Source organism: Mytilus galloprovincialis, chromosome 6, assembly GCF_965363235.1.
Source record: "Mytilus galloprovincialis chromosome 6, xbMytGall1.hap1.1, whole genome shotgun sequence".
Classification (NCBI taxonomy): domain Eukaryota; kingdom Metazoa; phylum Mollusca; class Bivalvia; order Mytilida; family Mytilidae; genus Mytilus; species Mytilus galloprovincialis.
The window spans coordinates 52,138,513-52,164,198 of record NC_134843.1 but is presented as its reverse complement, the minus strand read 5'-3'; the positions used below and the strand labels follow the sequence as shown (position 1 = coordinate 52,164,198).

Genomic DNA, 25,686 nt, shown 5'->3' with positions numbered 1-25,686 from the left:
CTTTACTAAAACAATTTGAGATATCGAAAGGAGAAAACGGAATTGGAATCACGGGTTGTACTATCATGCCGTCTGGTAAAATTATCTTCGTAGATCAATCTAATGATCGGCTTGTAATCCACAACGACAATGGTATATTTGTTTGTGCAATACCTGTATCACATCGCTCTATAGATGTTACATGTATTGATGAAAACACGGTCGCTGTCACCCATAATGCAGAGCCTTATTACATAGAAATAATCAACATTGTCAATAGAAAAACTGTAAGACAGATTAAAACGTCCAATCAGTGCTACGGCATTACAAATGAAAAAGGAAGATTACTATATTATGAAAGAGGAAGGGGTATTCAAACACAAGACGTCAATAGCGGAAGTACTGTTACTACAGTAGTTAAAGTCGATGAAGGGGTCTGGAACTATGTTGCAACATCAAATGACAGGATATACCATACAATAAATAAAACAAATTCCGTAACATGCTACACAGTCACTGGACAAAAGGTTTGGGAATACAAAGACGTATCATTTGTGGATTCTGTTCATGGAGTAACAGTTGATAACGATTCCAATGTGTTCGTGGTATCCCATTGGAATAACAGTATTGTCGTACTTTCACCAGACGGAAAGCACGTGCGTCGATTGTTAACAAACGAGAATGGGATACAAGACCCTTTTGGTATCTATTTTGACAAAGGAAGAAATATTCTAATGGTAACGAATTACTATGGACTAGCCAGTTTGTATGAAGTTAAATGATCGGCTAAACGTCAGAAATCAAACAGATTGAAACATTCTGTAGACTTACAAACAAATTTTCAATGTAAACAGTGCAAAAATATTATTGACATTACTAACGTAAGATATTTACTCTAAGAGTGTAGATTGTCAGTTTTAAATTTAGTATTTTTTATTAGTTTTGTTGGGTCAATTTTCTCTGAATTAATTTCACATCAGGGCCTTTACAAAATGTCTAAATGTCAACTTTTATTTCACGTTTTCGAAGCTTAACACAATTTACTTTGATATTCGTCATTGTGTCCAATTTGACTTATTTTCCGTAAGAGATGGATGACCAAGTTGATTATTGACGCCTGAAAATAGCTAAAACCGCATTTTGTATACCGATTTTGGAAATTATTCAGAATGTATAAACAAAAAATTGAATAACCCAAAACAAAAGTTTGTTGTTATTAACTATATATTATCTTTTTGGATAACGATAAGAAACGCACACTACTTTGTAATACTATAAAATACAATTAAATATTTTTCAAAGTGATATGTCTATATGATATTTAGAATTTTGAAACTAACATGACTAAGGAAATTTCATGTTGTAAAGATATATATATATATACTAGGCTAAATTACAAGTTTGTAAGATCATTTATATGTATAATAACAAAATACGTTAATGGAACAGTTAGCTAACATTATTTTGAAGAAAATAATTACGAGTTTTCTCTATTTGAAACAATATTGCACATTTTCGGACAATTTTAACAGGACGAATTAGAAATTCAAGTTAACGTGACACAAATGTGTAATATGTGCACCTCTTGCATTTATTGCCGCCTGATACCTCCGTCGCATTGAATCAATTAGACGTCGAATGAAGTCTTGAGGGATGTTGTCCCATTCCCTGGAAAGTGCTATTAGGAGCTGAGCGAGCGTTTCCGGTAGATTTGGACTATTTCTGAGACGTTGTCCATGTTCATCCCACAGATGTTCGATTGGCGATAAAGCTGGATTCATTTGCTGGCCATGGCAACTCACGAATGTGATTGTTCTCAAAAAAATTTAACGAAATGTGTGCCACGTGACAACGGGCGTTGTCCTTCTGAAAAAGAGGGACGAAAGATACCAAAGGGACAGTCACACTCATAGATCGAAAATAAACTGACAACGCCATGGCTAAAAAATAAAAAGACAAACAGACAAATAATAGTACATATTCAAGGCATAACATAGAAAACTAAAGAATAAGCAACACGAACCCCACCAAAAAGAGGGGTAATATCAGGTACTCCGGAAGGGTAAGCACCCGTCGTGTTGCTCATGGTATTACAAACCCAGTAAATAATCTAATTCCGTAGGTCACATTCGTGGTAAAAAGGGATTGGATTGTAGTTACGACATAAGGAACATATCCGATATCATCTGTGAAGCGTTATACCATAACGATCAACCAACTCGAGATGGCGTCCGTAAAATTTAAGAAGGGACGATTTCAACTTCACCATTTGGAACTCTTGGTTTAATAGCTTCGAATTCCTTGTAAGAAGTAAGTTAACCCTCTATCAAATATATTACTTTACCTCAACCAAATGCTATAAATCTTATTAATAATGCTTGCTACAACAAAACACAGATTAAGTTTTGGAATTTTGGTGGCGTCACGTTTACGTTCTAAAAATATGCCTCTTTACAAATACAAAATTTGTTAAATAATTCGATTCCATTCCAACCAAATGCCCCAACCAACTTTTATGAAACGTTTACACAATGCTTATTGCCACAACATTCAAATCAAGTTCGAATTTGGGTATCATCATTTTTCTTTGCTGTTCTTTAGTTCTGTCCCTGTATAACGTTACATGCAAGCGGGGCATTTGTGTCCACTGGACACATTCCCCCTTTATTTTTATCTGTTGCCCCACGATAAATACGTTTTCCCTTTTTTTAAATACTTACTGGTAATTAAAAAATAACAGAAACTTGTAGTGCCGATTGAAAAAATAAACAAAATGCATGTTAATCAACTGTAAAATAGACTTAAACTAAATGAGATAATCATATGATCCATGCAATAGGCGGATCTGGGGGCCCATTTCGTGGGGAAAATTTGGTTGATTATATAAGGAATCACTGAAGCATGACTGGAGCGGCACCTCCCCCTTAGCCTAGGTCAGTCAGCCCCCCTTTTCCCCCGCTTATGAAAACTTCTGGATTCGCCACTGCATGCAAATAAAAGAGACTGTTAAAACATTATAGATATTTTGCTTTTGAAAATTGTATATAATAAGATTAATAAATGTTTGAAAAATGTACATAATTAGATTCATAAATGTTTCATTGTAGAAATCGTAATGTCAATTACTCTCTTGACCAATTTTGTGGAGTTAATAACGGAATCCGTATTTCCGTTTCTTTTAAGCCCCGGTAACAACAGATCGTACGAATTTTTGTCGTGGAAGATATATAAAATAGTTGTCGAGGCACTGTCGTGCAAAATGTCAAAAAATCATTTCGAGTTGTCACATGTCCATGATGGGTACACGACAGAGAAAAAAGAATTGTAATTGTACTGTCGTAAGTAACTCACAAGACGGTCGTGTGACAGTCGTACGACAGTCGTGAGTTTTTTAGGTCTATTTTTCAGGTTTTCGTGTCATAGAATGCGCGTGTCACTGTCGTGTCACTGTCGTGTCACTGTCGTGTCACTGTCGTGCCACTGTCGTGCCACTGTCTCGAAACATGCCAGGCTCCATCTTCATGAATCCAACGAAATCACCGGCAGATTCTCGCTCCAACTCTTGCATCAGTGTATACTATTCTGCCCAGACATCATGCACCGTTCGATCTGTGGCCTAACCCACCAAAGTCGGGCGTTTCGCTGGTTCCTATACTATTCACGGGCTTAAATTAACGCCAACAGGACCATATTTTGCTCTTGTTGGAGTCCGGCAATGCGCCTATTTAGCAGGACCAAATGTAATCGTTCTGATTGAATAGTCATCCTCTTTAAACGGCAGACGTTATGTTTTTCCAAACATTCATTCCCGCCGAATTGTATCATTCTGAATAAAACAAAAATATGTTGCACGACAAACAAACCACTGTCGTACTACAGATAATCAATGTTGTGCGAGCATCGTACGAAATTTGATATTCGTGAGACAATCTTTATTAAAATGGTTTATATTGTAGTCCAGCGGATATCAGAATAATTGATCACTTTATGGTAAAAGCATGAAACTTGGCAAAGTGAAAGATTAAAGGGTATAGACAAAATTCAGATATGGAGCCACAAAAAAAAATCCAATATGGCCGCCAAATTCAAGATGGCCGACATAAGTATAACATCATTCACATGATGAAGTCTTCCAATTCTAATGAGTTCCAAAGATGTTAGAAACTTAAGGAAATATAATTCAGATATGTAATTTATTATGTTGTTAAACCTTATTGTACAGAAATCATCAAAATGGCGTCCAAATTCAAAATGGCGCGTCAAAACGTCTAAGTTTTACCGTATTCGAATGTATACACCATCATTTTGTGTCAGAAAGTTACCAAAGCAGTGAAACTGATAATTTGATATCGACAAAGGCTTACAATGTATCACTTTTACCTGGGTACAAAGATAATATTTTCAAAACGGCGGCAATATTCAAAATGGCGCCGTTTAACATGTAAAAATTTGACGTTTGTTTTTGAATATGGTATAAAATGATTAAAAAATAATGGATCCAAATGCAGGGAAATCAAAATAAAGCTCAGTCTCAATCGGTTTCTCTTTCACAGTCCGGTGAGCATTTGCATAATGCTGTGCATTTGAGTGCTGCTTTCAAGCATTTACATGCTCCTCGACATCCTTTCTTACAGCCACAGTGGATGAGCTCTTGACATGACATTGAAGCTTCAGCAAGCACAGACCAGAATGGTACCCAAGTACCATCAAGTTTTTGCCAACCAAATAAATCTGGTGATGGCATACCTGGATTTGCAACTAAACAATTTCCCCAAATAACACTACCTTGGTAAACTGCACGTTTCGTATGTTGAAGAAGTGCATCTCTTGTTGGAGGAATATTGTCAATTGTTCTTGTCTTTTGTGTGAATAACTGTTTTCTTAACTCATTCACCGTATTAGCTGTACTAGACCGATCATACAAAAGAACAACATACCGTTCTATTACTTTCAACACTTTTAAAATTTCCACTTCATTTGGATTCTCAATAATCTGCAGAAATGCATCTGACAACTCCTCATATACGGACTATGTGTCCCAAGCTGATTTCTTACCTTTCCCAGAAAAAGCTGAGACTGTGTCACAACCGGTAAAGGCATGGAATAGTGGAAAGACTTTCGATTTCAATGGTCCTAGAGCAAGGCACAATCCATGAACTGAAATATATCGGAAGTTCTTTCCAGTGCCAAAACCTATCCACAGCTGTTCAATTTGCAGTCGGTTGAAACAAGAGACAGACAAGACAACAACATCTGTGTCAACTGTTCTGATCAGTATTCTGTTGTGGCCTTTCAGGGAAGCATCAAAGGCATGCAACAACATTCTAGTATCAGCTTCCTCGTGTGAACATGGGCTTAACAATTCATAGCTGTGTTCTGCAGTATTTCCAAGGGCGTTGATCTTGTCAGTTACTACAATCTCATTGTCGATACCAGCACTGGTTATTTTATCAGCGAGAAAATGAAACAACTCAATTTTATTTTCATCTAGGCGCAAGAATTCCTGCCAATTTCCTGGTACATTTGTTTCATCTTGAACTCGACTTCGAATACCTTTCCCATGTTTTCCTCGAGTAGACGCCTTTAAGCTATTGTCAATGTATGTGTCAAATACAATGTCAATTCTTTGTACATCTTTTCCAATATTCTGAATATACGGTATAAACACTTTTAAAGCGTATTCATAAAATGATTTGATATTGAAAGGCTTAATCATATTAACAACTGCAGATCCATCAAGAATAACAGAAGAAACTACAGGTTTAACATCTGTTGGAGGGGTTAACCTCTCCAGACATTTTGAAAGAAGGTCAGCTTTTGTTCCTAGGCGTATAGTACCATTTTAACTAAGCGATGGAGGGAAAGCATGATTCTCATGTCTGAAGAAATCGTCAAGGTTTCCATCTCTTGATTGACAAGCAATATACAATCTTGAAAATAAAGAACAATTACCTTTCAAAGCCATTAGCTTGTGATCTGTCGTAGACGTTTTCTTTGCAGGAGGTGGTGTTTGAAAAAGTGGTAACTTATTCCTCTTGATGGTATCAAAGACAGACGTTGTTCGATCAACAAGGCGTTCTTTCGTATACTTTTCAAACTGTTCTTGTCCCAATGATTCTATTGTGTTAACAGTCTCTAAAAACGGATTTCCAAGATCATCAATTACATCATACAAAGACACAATGTCATTTCGGAAAGATTCTTGAAAGGATAATGTTTGTTCATGATGAAGTTTATTAGATGCGTTAGTGTTCACAAAGCATTCAGTGACATTTTCAAATTCATTTACCAACCTAGCCATTTCAGGCCCTACAACCATCCATCTACGAAGCACCCCTGGATTTTCCGTCAACCCAACAGCACCACCATCTGCTTTAACACAAGCATTATTTTGTTCGTGGGCTTGATCAATAGCCATACAGGAAAATTTCTTCTCGGTCTTGTTGACAACAAAGTTGCCCTCAAGGAATGCTCTGTGGGTTTCTGGGTTCGTTTTTGGTAACTGAACTATATCACGCAGATGAATTGGTAGCCATCATGAATAATTGGTGTGATCCAAGGCAAAAAACCAAGGAATGATCAATATATAATGAAACGTTAGCCTCACGTATAGACCTTATAAATATTAATACTGTCAATTCAAATCGGAGAGTTGTATACCAAAATTGAAAATGAGGAGATTCTTTAGATCGTTCCAAACACCAGTCTTCAAATTCTAAGGTAACCTCATCATCCCTCAAAACATCTTTGTATTGACAGTAAGCATTTGACAATAGACGGTAAAGTGTGCATGCTGTAACTTGGTGTGCACTACGTGTTTTTGTAACATGAGATGCCTTTAGGAATGAATCAGCTGTACCTGGTGATGTAACCTGTGCATTTACTAACACACTAGTCCATCCACTATCTTCAAGCCAACTACCAAGTGCTTTGAACGCAGCCATTTCTATGTGTAGGCCACCGAACATCATAACAAAGTGATCCTCACCATATATCTGAGGCCAGTTCCACTGTATTAGTTTTGCTACAGTGAAAAGGGGTTGGTCAAAAGCAACGACTGGAGTTTGGCCTGGACTTAGCTTTCTAACAGCGCTACGAATAATGTTCAATGAGTGTCGTATCATTGCAACAGATTTTGCTTGCTCATGAAACAGAGGTAAAAGGGCAGACACTGCTGGTAATTTATTCCCATCTGGCAGGACTGCAGCATGATAGGCGGACCATGAAATATTTGTACCCACTGTAGCCCTAACACTTGAATTTTCAGCAACATGTTTCAGCCATTTGAATTCCCCTTTTAATGCAGCTGGGAATGAGAACATATCAATTGAAAGTTCTCCTTCAACTAATGGAATATCTGGTTCGTTGAATCTTAGTACAGCTGGTGGAAGATTTGAATAACTCTCTGGTAAAAGAGAAACTCTCTTTGACTGACATTTCAACATAGTTTCAGATTGGTCCAATGCTTCAACAACGCCTTGAGCATCCTCTGAAATATGTTGGAATAAAGATATAACTATACCATAGAATGAATCTTTTGACGATATACTGCTTGGATTGTGATCAATGTTGTCTACAGCAGATGAAGTGAATACATTTTGCAATAGATTGGTAGGGCAAACAATACCTTCTTGAACATAACGATGACAAGCATCATTGGCCATTGAAGTAGAAATTTCTAACACTCGATCGTAGGAGACAGACAGTCCAAGTTTGAAGAAAGTGTCTACTAGATCACGTTTTCTAGTCTTACAGTGGATCATGACTCCCAAATAAGCACAAACTGGAGGTTCATGATCTTTCATGTGACGGTTGGGTTGTTTCTTTGTACAACTATACATCAGAAGCTGTGCTATTGTTAATGTCGACTGAGAATAGGAACTGTCCTGAATGTTGGGTCCAAACTGAATCATACTGATTAAAGAAAGCAATGACTGGGGTACAGAAGCTTCCTGACATCCCTTTGGGAAGGTTCCTTTGAATTCTGAATTTGATGCGAAAATATCTTTACGAACAAACGTAGCTGCTTTTGATATGTTGACAAACTCATTATCAAAGTCTTCTAAGCAGACTCTCTTCAATGCAGGACCAATGTCACCTTTGAAAGCAAGAATGTTTTTACGGCCTTGTTTGAAAGCATCTAAGTCTGGGATATTAGATACAATTCTGTCTTTTAGTCGTGAACTATTAACTCTAGATGAAACATCTGCACCTAGACATGTTTTTCTTTCCGTATACAGTTTACATAGATCAGACAATTTGTAAACACTTATGGTCTCATCGCATGACCTTGTTTCATTTATATAAGAGACTAGTTCTGAAAATGCAATGCCATGGATTTACCTTTCTTTCTTAAATTCGACATTATCATTTTTCATTTCAATTCGAGATGCACGATTATATAGGGAAACTAAACATTTAGAGTGGTACTTTGTCTCCTGTGCAATTAGATCACCAGCACTTAACTTTGCAAGCAACAATGTGTCATTTAATTTTACTGCACATTCTCTCACACGTGTATCTTGTCCAAATGTTTAGGACTCGTGAAGGGCTTCTTGGCCATTTTTATTACAGAAAAAGCACACAGACGGTTTACTGGTGGACTGAACGGAAAAGCTATGTCTAGTTGTTTTTTTTAGATGTGGTGGCTTCATCTATACTCTCACGGGATGTTCGTTTTTCTGCTCTATTTAACTTTGTCCTGTTCAGTTTTAAGTTGTAAGATGTATGCCAACATGCCTTGTGGTCAATGAAAGACTGTGCTATTCCAGATCCATCATCTAAGTTTTCAATGCACACAATAATGCCTTCAGGCATTAATCGCAATGCATGAAACTTCTGTATTCTACACGCGTGTTTCGTCTTCAAATGACGTATCAGTGACGCTTGAATCACAAAAGTCAAAAAGACAAACAGAATGTATGTAATTCAAGATGATAACCTGAAATCTTGAAGTTTTCGCAAAACACAACTATTTGTTGATTGTTAAAGGCTTTCTAGATATACACCATATAATGTTTGAAAATAAGACTTTTGGCGGCCATTTTGAATTTGTCGGCCATTATCGAATTGTTTTCCATATTCAGAAAAGATAAATTAGCATCATATTCAGCTATATACAAAGTTTTGTGCTTTTATTTTCAAATGTTCAATTAAACCAATTTTTTTTTATTCTGCCTAATGACTGTTGGCCGCCATTTTGAATTTGTCGGCCATTTTGAGATTATTTTTGATTGTTCAATATTCGTTAAGATTAATAAGCATCATTACTAGCAATATGCAAAGTGGTGTGCTTTTATTTTCAATTGATAAATTATACCTTATTTTTGGACTCTGTCTCATGACTGTGGGCGGCCATTTTGAATTGGCAGCCATTATAGAATTATTTTTTTATTTTTCCATATTCAGAAAATATTAATTACCATCATAACCAGCAATATGCGAAGTTTTGTGCTTTTATTTTCTAATGATAAATAACACTATATTTTTGGACTCAATTTCATCACTGTTGGCAGCCATTTTGAAATTGGCGGCCATTGTGGATTTTTTTTTTGATGGCTCCATATCCAAAAATGTTTATAAGCATCATAACTAACACTGTGCAAAATTTCATGCTTTTACCATTAAGTGATCAATTGTCCCAAAATATTGGACTTAGCTGCTGGACTATTGGTACTCACGACAATGTGTTTATCGCACGACAGTCACACGACAGTGGTAAGACACTATCACGACAGCCACAAGACAGTGACACGACAAAAAATCGTAGAGCAAAAAAGGTGCATGTCTAATTTTCGACACACGACAGCACCACGATGCTCAAAATATCGTGTGACTGTCGTACGATGATCACGAATTACCCACGATTTGACCAATTTTCATGTCGTGGCGCTGCATAAATGTGTGGTGGGTTCGTTGTGACCAGGGCTTTAGATTCACGTTTCTCTACATATTTGAGGCAATTTTAAACGTGACATTATATAGCCGCATGTCAATTATTTACCTTAGGATGTCAGTTTTTTATTATTGTGGGCCTGCTGTCTCATTAAAATATATCTCTGTTTATTCAAAGATGGTGAACCTCTAATTCAATAACAAAAAGTGAACAACTTCTGTGTTATTCTACATGTTCTAATTATTACCAAGTTGAACTTTAAAAAAATGATACAACAAATACAGAAGTGTCCACGTCAAGGTTTGATCAACAAACACTTTAAAATCAAGAGTGAGGGTTCAGATGTTATTTTTATCATGTAACTGGTCAAGATGCCAATGTGATATTCAAAACTTTTAATTCAAAGAGAAAGATAACGAAAGGACAGATAAGTCCTTACAAAACTATATACAACACGAACCCAATTAAAATAGTAAGCCTTTTAAAAGGGAAAGGGTTAATTGCACCTCTTTTTTTAAATCCTCTCATTTTAATTGTTTTATTTGAATTAAAGTATGGTGCTAAACCAGAAATGCTTTCAAAACGGAAAACCTTACAACACAGCCTGTTGTTAAAATTGTTAATTGCTGTAAAAAAAAAAAAAAAAAAAAAAAAAAAAAAAAATTGAACCCAATAAGTAAGTTTGTGACATCCAAAAAAATAAGTAAAAAATATTGAAAATTAATATTAGATAAGCAAGTACTTCAAGTCAAAAAGGACGTTCATTCCAACTGTAAATGAAATGATTTTCAATTTTTCAGTTCAAAAATAACTTTTTTTTGGAAAAAGGTTCTTCAAAATTACGTTTTCTTAGTGTTTAGGATTAATAAAAGTTTTGTTTTAAAAAGTTTAAATTCTGAAAAGTTAGTACCATTGAGACATTTTTTCCAATTCAATAACGTAGATTCTAACAAATACAAACAGTGTGCATACAATCTGGTGTCCTACATTATCTATTTTTATCTAGTGTATTTTCATTATAATTCAGTATATTCATTGACACGAACGAATGGTTTTGTACAGGTATATTATTATTTAGCCTTGACAATTTTATCTTAAAATAAGTATGTCAGGTTTATTTATCTCGTGAGGTCTGTAAGTAAATTATAGAAAGAATATTATATGGAGGGTAGAAGGTATTTTGAGTACATTGTTGTCGGCTGTGGTGGAGTTGGTAGTGGGACATTATATTGGCTCTCGAAAAAAGCCGGTATAGGTACGTTTCTATATATTTTCAATTCAATTTCAAGTGATAGACACTTAAAACATTCATTAAGTATATGCATGCATATCACACTATGCATATACCAGTGTATGCTGTACAGATAAGCATGTTCTTATCTCATAGTATATGCAATCATTTGCGTTAGAAATTGACGTTACCACGAATTATTACTTTAATTAATAGATATAAGACGATGTGGTATGCGTGCCAATGCGACAACTCTCCATCCAAATAACACATTATAAAAGTAAACCAGTATAGGTCAAGGTACGGCATTCAACACGGAGCATTGGCTCACACCGAACAGTAAGCTATAAAGCCCACACCCCCAATAAAAAAAAACAAATTAAAAAAAAAACAAAAAAAAAAAACAACTAGTATAACCATTCCTGAAGACGCGAAACCCAACGGTCTAATGTGTATAAAAACGAGAAACTCTTATGAACCACATAAAGACGATAACCACTGAACATCCGATTCCTGACTTAGGATAAGTGCAAACAATTGAAGCGGGATTAAAGATAGCCACATTAAAATGAACCCTTGTAACAAGTTAACTACAGAGGGTGAGATAGGTGTAGATATGTATGGTGCAAGGATACAATTCTTCTGTGTCAAAAAATGCTCCCATTTTGTTACTGACAGTAAAAATGTCAATCCGTCATGTCGGTCAAAATTATTGAAAGGACATATCTATTGTAGTATTATAAATAAATTTTGTGTATTTACTGTTTTCTGATTGGTTAAAATTATTAGTTTTATTTTCAATGTTGTCAATTTTGATGGCGACACGCCCACTCTGACGTTGTGTATTCATACGCCAACATGTGTGTACGTTGTTATTGTTAATATAAATAATATAAAAAAGTTCTTTAAGCCTCATTTTTGATACAAATTTATTTATAATGAATGGCAATAATTTATTTTGATTTTATTGAACCATAAAACTAATTTTTGACTCTTCACATTTTACATAATCCGCTTCGCGGATTATTCAATGTGAAGAGTCAAAAATTAGTTAATTTATGGTTCAATAAATTCAAAATAGATAATAGCCATTCATTAAATAAAGTTTTTTTTTACTGGCCCATTTTTCGAAAAACGATTTCACAACGGGGAGTAGGTGTCCAGAGATAACAGAATAATGTTCAACATCTGTGTTTTCAACTGGTATTGATATCAATTGATGTTAAATTTGGAAAAAAAATAAGCACTTAGTATAACATGTATAAGGGGTAAATATAAAATAAAAAAGCATGCAATTTGGTTCTTGTTTTTATTTGGACACGAGAGTCATATGGTCCGAGACCACAATTATTTCGTAGTGCATTTCTTTTAGAACATAAATGAAAATAAAAAAATCCCACCTGCGCTTTCTCAAAGAAATGTTTACAGTGTGTTGTACTACTTTTGGGACAAATTATATCAAAATTATAGAAAACTTTATCGTCTCTAACTCAAAATATGGACAATTTTATGTTTAGGGCGTCTTGAAATCTTTTGACAGCTTCCGAAGTGGTAATTTTAAACCTTTTTTCAGCTGGACCAAATCACTACTTTCCTTTAAAATTCTGGACCCAAATTTTTTTACAGTGTAATTTTACCCCCCCTACTTGCAATTTGAGGCATTAAACATGGAGAAATAAATTGGGAAGGGGTATGAAAATTAATGGCAAGTAACCCACTGTCAACACTAGGGACTATATTTGTACGAAAATCAAGGGACGACAATGGTGGTATCGGACCATATTAGCAGCTATTGTCATCTGGATAAAAAAATGTTTCTTTCATTGTGTCTCTTTCTTTTTGACAAGAAACTTCTATATAAGCAATCCCTTTTAGAATATGTTTAAATTTTTTTTGTTATTGATGTACAATACTACGTTACACATAACCAAATAAGGCAATGTAGTTGTTGTTTGGCGATTATGACGTTAATATTTTGATAATCAGTCATAGTTTTTAATTTATACGCTAGTTCAGGTGATGGCGAGCAATGTTCTATCTCCCGCAGGAAAAGTTTACCTCAGATGAAATTGGGTATAACATCTATGCGTGTTTCGGTACATGTATATCCTCGGCTTTTAGTAGAGCGACCCTGTTGAAGGCAAACCAAACAAATCACTTTAGACGGATTAAACTTATAGTGTAATAGAGGTGATTCGCCCATGGTTTTGTGCACCACGAATTCGGGAATATCTTATCCCAGCTGACAATGCATAGATATTTGTATGAACCGTGTAAGCCCAGTTATCATAGTAAATATATATTTCCTTTTGTCTCCAGCAAAACTATGTTACTCCACTACGGTATAATATCCATTAGGGCCAATATGTTTACAGTCAAAAAACATGCATGTCAATATGAAATATGATGTGTATATACATATGCCCATACATGGGTCCTCAAAATGTGGATACCTGTATATTGGCATTTCACAAGGTCATGTTTTTTTTTTCTATCACTGTTAATGCCGTGTTTACAACAAACCTATTGGACGATTGATGTGTACCCGATTGATGTTATCTACTTGTCTAATTATAGATCATGGGGTGGATGCATACTTTTTAAAAGGGTGTAATTCTAGAAAAAGTCTATAAAAACTGCTGACTGGAGGGATGCAATTTTTTATGCTGATGGTTTTAACGCTAAAAAGATTCCATAAATGGTTCGAAACATGAGCCTATTTTGGCGATGCAGAGGGGGAATACGCCCTCATCAACCTCTTGGATTTGCCACTGGCATAGATTACATATACCAGTAAATATATACAGCAGCGACCTTGGACCTTCGTACTTAAAACTGTGCTAAATATTTCTATAATGTATATCTATTGTATGATTTTAATAGGTGTTCTCGGTCTTGAACAGTTTGAACTTGGACATCATAATGGAGGTTCACAGGATCACTCAAGGATCATGTAAATATTTTATTGTGAAGGTTTCCATTATAAATGTATGAAGATGTGATATGATTGTTAATGAGATAACAATATTATACCTGAGACCGAAGAATACATGTAAATATAAGTCACCATAGGTTTTTGTACGGCTATCAACAATTAGCAAACTCCATTCCGTATATTGAACCATAAACGGTCACAGAAAGATAAAATGAGAAAAAGAAAATATATAGAGGGAAAATTTCCGAACTGATTATTAAAGCTAAAACAAAGTATGGCAACCAGCAACTTCACTAGTTTTTCATTTAATTGAATGCTCTAGTTTTTTGTTCTTTGTTGGGTTTTTTTGTGTGCCATATGAAATATTGTAAGCACACTCTTTTTATTAAAACTAATATTCAACCGATAACTGTTTTACTAGGCATTTGAATTGCCTCAAAAAAAGGAAAATTAAATATACTTTCATCATATTAGATAAGAACTCTGACATTGTTAATGAAATCCATCTTGAACTAATATTCACAGAGTGTAATTGTCATATAGTTTGATTTGTGAGTGTCTTAGATCTTGAGTATACTTTTGAAAAGTAAATCAAAATCTTTTATACAAGTGGTGCGTAAAAATACTTATATAACGCTTTCCCTGGTTAACATGTAATTTCATTAGGAAAACGCAAACCAAAATGTTATTTATCATCAATTTGTTTAGTTTGCAACAGTGATGCGCAATGTAAAAATTCGTGATTTTTCATTATCTTTATTTACAGACGATTAGCTTACCACGATAACAGATATACTAAACTTACACCAGATACCTACAAAGCGTAAGTACTTTATAACCAACAATTGGTATGCGCAAAATAGACGTGCATGTTAATATAAGTAATGGAGCAACCGTTTAACTTCAAAGTGAGAGGGGGCTGGGGTTCTTAGTCACACATTTATTTAGTTTTTTGATGCGATCAATGAGGCTATTTTTTTCCAATATTTAACAGTAAAACGTAGAAGGGGGGGGGGCGCGGGGGGGGGGGGGGGGGTGAATTTGCATTCATAATAATTTTGTTTGTTATCTACTTGCTCAGCATTTTTTTCCTCCATCAAATTCGGGATCAAAATATTTAAAGAAAAAAAACATAAGGGAAGTTAATTGATCGTTCCATGAGCTGTCAAAAAGGAAAATGGAGTACATTCTATTTCTTTTTAGTGTATATTGATAAACAACGGTTTGTTTGATGACCCAAAGGAGGGTCAGGATTTGGGTCCTTAACGTAGTAACTGTCGTTGTTCCATCGGGTTATATTTTTTTTCTTCATAAAAGTAACATTTGTTTTTATATTTATCATGAATTTTGTTTTTATTTTTAAATATTTTAAGGTTAGTATTTCTCAATTCTTTTGGTCCCGCTATTCACACCCCCTCGATTATTATCTCATTATTTCTCTCTTTTAGCCTCTGCACTATTCTTTTGTTTTCGCTATTGTATATCTTTTGGCCCAGCTTTCTGTAGTAATGATCCGTTATTCTATATTCTAAAACCCCTATCAAGACACTCGTATATCATGGCAATTTGATAGAAAATTTTCACTCAACAGCACGGTTGATGAGTAAACAAAAAAAATAAAGTCTGGACCATTAATTTCAAGACGCGATGTGTATAGAAGAAAACCACGGTGTTGTGTTTTTTTTTGGGGGGGGAAGGGGGAGGGGGTGTCAATCTTTTCTCGATTCATTTACCTACTTAATTTTAATTTACAAAGATGGGAAGCAGTAGAGAAGGAAGCCGGTCTACAGTTAGTCTACAATACAGGAGGAGTGCAATTTACCAGGAAAGACGAAATGTCTCACGTCATCGACGCTTATGCTAAAGCAATGGCCGAAAATAATATCAGGTATTTTTTAACGTTTAAACAAGTAATTATTATATTGTTTTTTTTTTATTTAAATATGCGAATAACTCAAGTGTGCGTATTTGGAGAGAGTATCGAACCTTTAACCTTACTTTTGAGACCTTAGTTACATAAACGTGTCCGTTGTTATCATCATATAAAAGAAGACAAAGAACCTTGCCGCAGAGACACTACCAAATACATGTATTGATTTTCTCGGAAGCTTGATGGTCGATTCTAAGAAATGAATAACTGTATCTCTAGACTCTGCGCATTGATTTAGTGAGTTCGAATCCTGACGGTCGCAGTTTTGCTCGATTCTAATATCAAAAGGTTAGAATTATCAATGTTCCACTGAAGGTCGGTGGTTCGGACAAGCTTCCTCCACCTAAATAAACTGACGACCAACGCAAAGAAATAACACAACAGTGCTGAAAGTGGTGTTAAACTCCAAGTAACAAATACAATCAAATAACCAAGTGTCTGAGACAAAAAATTGCTGTATGATGAGATTTCTTTAAGCATATCTATTTAATCTATATTTTGTCAGTTTTGAAAGACTAACGGGAAGCCAGCTCAGAGCTAAATTTCCACAGTTTGAAATAGATGATACTTACGACACAATTTATCAACCAATAGCTGGACTCGTAGATGCAGCTCTTGCAAACTCTGTTCATGTTCAACTTGCTAGAGCCAATGGCGCATCTATTTTAGAACACTGTCCTGTCCAGAAAATTGAAAAGTTACCTAATGGAAGAGTACTGGTATGTTGATGATGATAACATTTGCAGTAAGCGAGTTGTCTTAATAAAAAATATAATTAAATGTTATTGGTTTTAGGGGGAGGGGTTGCTAATGTTTTATCCTTCTGATCAAGTAATTGTATTGTTGAGATATTTGCGTTAATGCAGCATGAATAAGATAACGTCAATCTACTGAATCATACAATTCGGTAGGAGAACCAACTAATTATTTTTGTTTCAAAATCTAATTGGTCCAATAAGTCTCAGCGTCTTTACTATATACATGTATAAGAGAAGTATCTTTATCCCATTTTAGGTGCAACTCAGTTTAAATAAAGGCAACAGTAATAACAATTAAACTCAGTTTAAGTCCGTTTAAAATATAAGAAGCGGAATTGAAAACCAAAAATAGATGTTTACTTTAAAGAAAATGTTTCAATGTATCAAAAAACATACTTGTTTGTAAAAATAATTTTTAATAATCAGTAGTTATTCATATTTTATTAAAATATACGAACTTTTTGGACTCATTAGAAGCATTCGGACATTTTGTTTAAGAAGGAAACGAAAATCATATTGATGACATATATTTGACAATTTAAGGAGGCTCGCGGGTACAAAAATTTCGGCCAAAAATTAAACATTTGTTTTTACTTGCATTATAAATTTGATCTATTACACTATTAGATATAACTTTATGACATGGTACAAAATTCAACCAAAAAAATCGATTCGGTTTGGCCCGGATGACTATTAAAATGTTTATATCATTAAAAAAAGCTCCAAATTATCTTCCTTTGGTGCAAAAATGCCATTTTTTGGCTTTAAAATTGAAATAGCTTTTTTAACTCATCGGTGACCTATACTTTTTATTATTGTTTTCAAATAAGCTGTACATAAACTAAATATTTGTAAAATTTTAGCGATTTCTGTAATTTAGTTCTTTTTTTTTTGTTTCGATATTAGCTCTATTTCTCCTATTAGTTCAACAGAAAAAAAAGGACTTTAACAAAAATGTATGCTTCTTTCGGTGGCAGATTGTGAGCTTAAATGAACGGTGACCCCATTTTTTTTATTTCATTCTTCTATTAAGGATATGATAGAGTTCAATTATAAAAAAAAAAATAGCGAAATCTTATATTAGGAAAAAAAAATGATTTAGTCCCGCGAGCCCCAATAAACATATAAATATAGGGCAAATATGTAAAGATACATGTAAGTTTCTACTTTACATAGTCATGGTGAACATTTTTATCTTATAATATTTGATTATAGAAAAACAAATAGAAATAAAGCAAGTCGTCTTGTGTTGTGTATTGCGCATTGGATTAGATCATTTGTCAAATATATCACTTATCCTTTCCAGGTACATACCCCAAAAGGAATATTTCAGTGTCGTCGTCTAATAGTCACTGCTGGTGCTTGGATAAACCATGTTCTTGGATCTATTGGTGTCCATATACCAGTTTATGTTACGCAAGAACAAGTCACATATTTTGCTACACCAAACGTAAAAGATTTTACAAAGGCAAAGTAGGTTGAAATTATAATCAATTTTGAATATAAGAAAACATTTAATATTCCGAGATCGCACTGCAATCTATTGGTCTTTATGTGGACTGGTTATACTGTATCCGTATGATTTCAGAGCGTAGTCAATGTAGTATACGAGGTACATGTACCCAGTACGAATAAACATTATAAAGTATATACGTTAGTTAAGTTCTTATTGTAGATTAAACAACAATTGCTGAATACTTTACTTACAAAAAAATTCCATACATGTGAAATTTATCCTTTTGTTTGATATCTTTAAAATTTTGCTCCCAATTTATGTTCTGTGTATCTTAACTTGGGCACAATCTGTGCCATTTATATCCTTTCATCCTTTATTTCTCATTTATTTGAAGGTACCCGATATGGATTTATCACTCCGCTAAATACGACTTTTATGGGATGCCAATGCATGGTAATTCAGGTAGCAAAATTGGGATAGACGCTGGTGGTCCAGTTGTTTCCGTTGACACACGGAATTATGAACCAGACAAGACAAGAGAACAAGCTTGTATAAAACATCTGGAGAGAACAATACCAAGGGTAATATTGTTTATATATCAGACAAACCGTTAAACACTTGATTTCTATCCTTTTATCGAATGAAAAAAAATAATACTATAAAAAAGAAGATGTGGTAATATTGTCAATGAGACAACTCACCACAAGAGACCAAAAGGACAGTAAAGACAAATCTGATAAGGCCATTAGAAAAGAAAGAAAAAAACACCAGACAAACGACAGAAGAAAAAAAATACAGAAAGACATCCAAAATTTATTGTTAATCAAAAGATTAGACGTTTGAAATAGCTATCGCACAGTATGTTCTAAAAAAATCGTATTACACATTGTACATGTATAATAAGTACATGCAATCATGTATATTTAAGACTCGAAAATAAGAATCTATTTATATTTAATGTATATTTTATTTTTCCCCCCTCCTCTTTACGAATGAATAAATTTTGTTAGTCCTTAGGACCTATAATGTACACTAAGACATGTCTCTACACAATGACACCGGACCGTCATTTTGTTGTGGATGATTGTTCTAAGAATGGATGGGATAATGTGATCGTCTGCTGTGGAGCTGGTCATGCGTTTAAGTACGTGGTATACTATGTAATTATGTAGAATTATTAGAATAAGTAGAAAAAATAGGGCCATTTATGCGGGAAAAAAAAATCATTCATTATTTTTCGTCATATTAACATCACATAGCGAATTAAAAAAAAAGATACTGCGATGTAATATTAATATCAAGAATATTACGAAAGATAAATGAAACAAGCCCCACAAAGTCACATGATGGTCTCCCATGATGATTGGCCGTCAGCATACAATAATCATCTAATAAATTGAAGAAAGACTATACAAAAATTTGTATTTACTCAATAGCACAAATACCACAAGACTGTAGGAAAGGACAACAGTAAACACCATAATAGTGAAAACTAAACATATCATCCTTGTATATATATATATACATATATAACTCGTCTAAACATCAACGCAACAATGTTAGATCTGTCAATTTGCTTTCGCAAATTTTTGGTTCTTCCCTCGCCGGGATTCGAACCCATGCTACTGTGATATCGTGACACCAAATCGCCTGCACTGCAGCCGTCCCGCTAGACCACACGACTACCTGGGCTCTCAAAAAAAGAGCTTTCGCTGGCCGTGTGTTACCTTTCCTCGTCAGTTTTTTAATCTAGCGGCGTACTACAGTACATGATATATAAGGCATGAAGATGTTATTGTTACATATCAGCTAAATTACCTATAGTAAAGGATCCTACAAATTAATGTAATATACAGTCACAGAAAATAATTATATTTATAAGTACGTCTGAGTCAGTGACAACTCTACAACAGATGTATCCATATATATATATATATATATATATATATATATATATATATATATATATATATATATATATATAAAATTGAGAATGGAAATGGGAAATGTGTCAAAGAGACAACAACCAGACCATAGAGAAGACAACAGCAGAAGGTCACCAACTGTGATTTTTGTTTTTTTTTTAATTTTGCTTTTACTCTTACTACATATCCCCAAATAGGATGAGGTTTCTGCACATGAAAATAAAACAAAAACTTACTAGTATAACATTTTGCGCTAGTGCCAGTTTATCTGAATCATCCGTGCTTTTTGTTATTGTTTTGTTGTTGTATGTGTACAGTTTGTTTTGAAGGAAGTCAATAGTTGATGATTGATGTTGTTACTGTACTGTCCAATATGTTTTTGTAATTTGTGTGCCATTTTTCTTTCGTTTATTTAATTGCCTACGTGATATGGACGAAACCTATGGAAAGTGTACACTTCATATTATTTGATATATTTGTTTTCAGATTTGCCAGTCTTTTAGGAAAAATACTCAGTGAAATGGCAATAGATGGCAAAACCATGTATGATATTTCACAGTTTAATATAGACAGAGAAGCGATCACAAACCCTGACTGGACACCAACTTTATACATGGGCACTGGAGGAAAAGTTCCGACGAAGCAGAGCTCAGCTTCGAAACTGTAATAGTTTGAACTGTGTATTCGATGAATAATGAAATATAGTTGGACTTTATAATTTTTATTTTTTCTAAACAATAATTTGAATAAAAGTATACAAGAAAGAAGGTTCAATAACTTTTTGAAATTAGTGAATAATGCATTCCACAATTGTAAAAGCATTAACGGCATAACCATATAAGACTAACTGAACATTCTAATATCAATAAAGCTATAAACTAAAATGTAAACATACCAACGATAATTGTCTTTGTAGTTATAAATGAATATGTAAATGTATATCATGTGTATCCAACCGAATTACAACAAACTGTCAAGACAGTTTAAGAATTCAATCTTTCTTACAATTATTTGATACATCTACAACATATATTTCGTTATGAAGACGTAAATGTTTATAACATGACAATTAAGTGTAACTTACGGTCATACCGAGCATAAATATTTATACATTTTATTTAAACAACGGCTCATCTGCATGTTAGACGAAAGAATTGTCCATTCGATTGACAAACAGATGTGTCCGTAGTAAAAGAGGATCTTCGAATATACTTTGAATATGTTTACTCGCGTAGTGGTATTAATCATGTGTTGACTCTGAATAAAAAAACAACTTCTATATATATTTCAATCGCGATCCTTCTCTGAAAATGGTTCTACTTTAGATTTTGTTCAATCCTGTATACAACCATTCCCCATGTGAAATTGACAAATCGTCGAAAAACATCAACAAAAAAATGGTAGAATACGCTATAAATTTTGTTGGGGAGGGTTACAGTACGGCATATTCTGTGGAACAAAAAGGTAAACATGCTACACAGAGAAACAAGTGATGAGTATGCAGAAGACAATTGACAATATGCTTGTTAAACATGGAGGTAGACTTTTTCAACAAATTGTCGGCTTTCCTATGCGAACAAACTGTGCGCCTCTCCTTGCCGAAATCATCTTATTTTCGAATGATTCAGAGTGTCTTCAGACTCTTGCAAAAAAGATCAAAGAAGCCAGATTTAATTTCACATTCAGATACATTCATGATATAGCTAATGTTCTTTCTATTAACAATCGAAACTTTTCTGACTGGGTTCCATCATTATACACCCACCAGATCTACAATATTAAAGAAACAACACACATGAATTCCTGTGTCTCGGTTTTTAGACTAAACACGACATACACATTGATCAACAGTACGGATCAAAAGTAAATTAATAGACATTTTGTTTGATCGTATAAATAAATCTGAACATGATAATGATTTTTTCTATCGCTATTTTAAGAAGAATAAGCAATTAAAAACGTTATGTACAATAACCGCGCGTAACATCGCACGATGTAATGCCGACATTTCAGAGTGGAATATGATCCTCAGAATGGAATATTATATAGTTATTTAATATGTAACTATGCAATAGATCAAAATATATTTCCCGAAGTATGAAGATCAGCTCATTGTTCTATTAACTGAAGCCAACGGCTGAGGGCAATAGAACAATGAGCTGATCTTCATACCGAAGGAACTATATTTTGATCTATTGCACTGTTACACATTCAATAACTGTTTTATTACCTAATGCATACTGAGTCAGTTCTACCAATTCTTAGAAATAAAACACATGCACGTAACAACTGTTATTAATTATAATGTGTAAGGAGCATACATGTACAACCAATACTTTAGAAATTCAATAAAACATACATGAAACAATAAACCCAAAAATGTTTAAAAGACCCAATTTGATTGGACAACATGAATACCTTTCAATTAATCAGTTTTCAGAATAAGAGGTCATAACAGGTCAGTGCAATAGGCTGCACATAGGTGCAATAAAACGATAATTTCCAGTGCAATCGACCATGGAACAAAAAATGGCACAAAAATAGCAAATAATATAGAAATATTAATAAAACAGTAAAATACTCTTTTTAGGTAATAAGAAGATTTGTTCAATGACACGTGGGATAGTTAAACTATCAATATGTATAAACAGTGGAACAATATGCATTACATAACCGATCCAGTTGTTGCTTTGTCGATAACGCCGTAGACATTTTAATAGTCATCCATTGTTTAAAATATGCTACATGATTATGTAGGTCAATTGATAGCGACAGAACATGGCAAACAAGGTTCTTACTTTCTCAGGAAAAGTTTACCTCAGATGAATTTGGGTATAACTTTAATATCCTTTTGTTGTTTGTTTATATATAACTCTTCGCATGTTTCGGTACTTTTGAAAACATCCTTGGCGTTCATTTTTTTGGATTTGACCGATCCTGATAGAGGTCACCCAGCAAAGCACCACGATTTTTCGAATTCGTGAAAGTCAATAAATCACAAAAACAAAAAAGAAATCTTGCCCTAGATAATGCAGCGATATTAGTATGAACCGTGTTAACTTCTTTTTTCTTTGTCCTCAAGTAAAACTATATTACTCCGCTGCAGTGTAATATGCATTACGGCCGGTGTGTTTACAGCCGCAAAAACATGCATTTCAAACCTGATACCGTATGTATATACATTGTACATATGCACATGCAAGGCTATATAATATGTTGATATCTGATCCTAGCATTGCAAAAGGTCATGTGTTTCTCTGACATTTTATAACCTGTTTACACTTTTGTACTGATTGAATTGTCTTATAATATCTTAGGTCAGTGGGCGGATCCAGGATTCTTAAAAGGCGGTTATTCTAAATAGTCAATTGAACCTGACGATTGGAAGAATGCAATTTTCTGGTTGACGATTTAATGCTAAAAAAATCATTTAATCTTCGGAAACACGATTGTTTTTTTTTTTTTTTTTGCTATGCAAAGAGTTATACATTCTCTACAACCTCTCGAACCCGTCGCTTGCATAGGTTATATATACATGTACCAGTAAATGTATACAGAAGCGAAAAAATGGACCAGCGTTATACAAACTGTGCAAAATATTACTTTCATTTATATCTATTGTTTAATTTAATAGATGTTCTCGGTCTTGAACAGTTTGAACTTGGATATCATAATGGAGGTTCACAGGATCACTCAAGGATCATGTAAATATTTTTTTGTGTACATGGGTTACTTTTTTGTTTGTGCCATAGGAAGTGCTGTAAGCACATAGTCATAGTCATTGTTTTTCTTTAAACTAGAAACCAACGACAAATTGTTTGAATTGGGCGGTTCAGTTGAATGGAGTTAAAAGAAGAAAAAAAGAAACATATCTTATTATATTAGAACTCTGATATTGTTCAAGAAATCAATGTGAACTAGCATTGCACAGTGTATATAGTTTGATTTGTGAGTGTCTAAGAACTTGAGAACAGTACTTTTGAAAAGTTGAACAAACCCCCATATACATGTGATGCGTAAATATACGTACGATGCGCTTTCCGTAATTACATGTCCCTTCAACAGGAAATCTCAAATCAAAATGATATTTGTCATCAATTTGTAAAGTTTGCAATAGTGATGCGCAATGTAAAAATACGTGTCCCGGCTTTTTATTGTCATTATTTTACAGACGATTAGCTTACCACGATAACAGATATACTAAACTTACACCAGATACCTACAAAGCGTAAGTACTTTATAACGCATCATTATAATGCCAAATTGTTTTTCACAAAATAGACGTGCATGTTAATATGAGTAAGGGAGCAACCATTTAACTGCAAAAAGGAGGGTATGTTTTTATTTAGTCACAAATTTATAGTTAGTTTTTCGACGCGATCAATCAGACTATCTTTATTTCAATACTTACCTGTATAAGGTTAAGGGGAATTTTCATACAGAATATTTTTCCCCATCAAATCAGAGGATCAGAGGGCACCACGTTTTTGTTTGTTTGTTTGTTTTTTTTTTTTTTGTTTTTTTGTTTGGTTTTCTTTTTTTTGGGGTAGGGGTAAATCTTTCTCATTTCATAAACCTAATCATAAATTTACAAAGATGGGAAGCAGTAGAAAAGGAATCCGGTCTACAGTTAGTCTGCAATACAGGAAGAGTGCAATTTACCAGGAAAGACGAAATGTCTCATGTCATCGATGCTTATGCTAAAGCAATGGCCGAAAATAATATCAGGTATTTTTGAGCGTTACTAGCAATTGTTTAATATTGGCTTTATTTTTATCTAAATATGCGAATAATTCAAGTGTGTGTATGTGGAGAGAGTATAAAACCTTTAAATTTACTGTTCAAACCTTTAACTTTACTGTTGATACCTTAGTTACATAAACATTTTAATTGTTATAATCATATAAAAGAAGACAAAACCCCTCTCTGCAGAGACACTACTCAATACATGTATTTATTTTCACGGAGGCTGGATAGCCGAGTCTAATTAATGAATTATTGTGTCTCTAGACTGCGCACTGAGTTGGTGAGTTCGAATCTTGCCGGTCGCAGTTTTGTTCGATTCTAATATCAATAGTTAGGATTATCAGTGTTCCACCGAAGTTCAATCGTTCGGACAAGCTTCCTCCACTATAATGAATTGACGACCATCGCAAAAAATAACACAACAGTGCTGAAAGCGGTGTTAAACTCCAAGTAACAAGAGCAATCAAGTAATCAAGTGTCTGAGACAAAAAATTGCTATATGATGAGATTTCTTTAAGCATATCTATTAATCGTTATTTTGTCAGTTTTGAAAGACTAAAGGGAAGCCAACTGAGAGCTAAATTTCCACAGTTTGAAATAGATGATACTTACGACACAATTTATCAACCAATAGCTGGACTCGTAGATGCAGCTCTTGCAAACTCTGTACATGTTCAACTAGCTAGAGCCAATGGATCTACTGTTTTAGAACACTGTCCTGTCCGGAAAATTGAAAAATTACCTAATGGAAGACTACTGGAGTATGTTAATATACTTAAGAAATATGCCTTTACATATGCGTTAATATTTATTGCTACAGGTATATATTCA

At 34.1% G+C, this 25,686-nt stretch overlaps 1 protein-coding gene across 1 annotated transcript; it reads left to right on the top strand.

The window, feature by feature from the left end:
• Positions 1 to 10,962: 10,962 nt before the first annotated feature.
• On the top strand, positions 10,963 to 21,104 carry LOC143079860 (monomeric sarcosine oxidase-like). Its single transcript, XM_076255495.1, has 9 exons — positions 10,963 to 11,129; positions 13,989 to 14,058; positions 14,807 to 14,863; positions 15,797 to 15,928; positions 16,476 to 16,689; positions 18,035 to 18,201; positions 18,579 to 18,765; positions 19,195 to 19,328; positions 20,596 to 21,104. The coding sequence occupies exons 1-9, from the start codon at positions 11,036 to 11,038 to the stop codon at positions 20,774 to 20,776; spliced, it is 1,236 nt and encodes a 411-aa protein (XP_076111610.1). The 5' UTR covers positions 10,963 to 11,035; the 3' UTR covers positions 20,777 to 21,104.
• Positions 21,105 to 25,686: the final 4,582 nt, after the last annotated feature.

Bases quoted from the DNA above. Each gene is read 5' to 3' on its own strand.
- LOC143079860 (XM_076255495.1), top strand. From the start codon at position 11,036: ATGGAGGGTAGAAGGTATTTTGAGTACATTGTTGTCGGCTGTGGTGGA. The intron at 11,130-13,988 runs GTACGTTTCTAT...TGATTTTAATAG, and splicing joins CTCGAAAAAAGCCGGTATAG to GTGTTCTCGGTCTTGAACAG. The intron at 16,690-18,034 runs GTATGTTGATGA...TATCCTTTCCAG, and splicing joins TACCTAATGGAAGAGTACTG to GTACATACCCCAAAAGGAAT.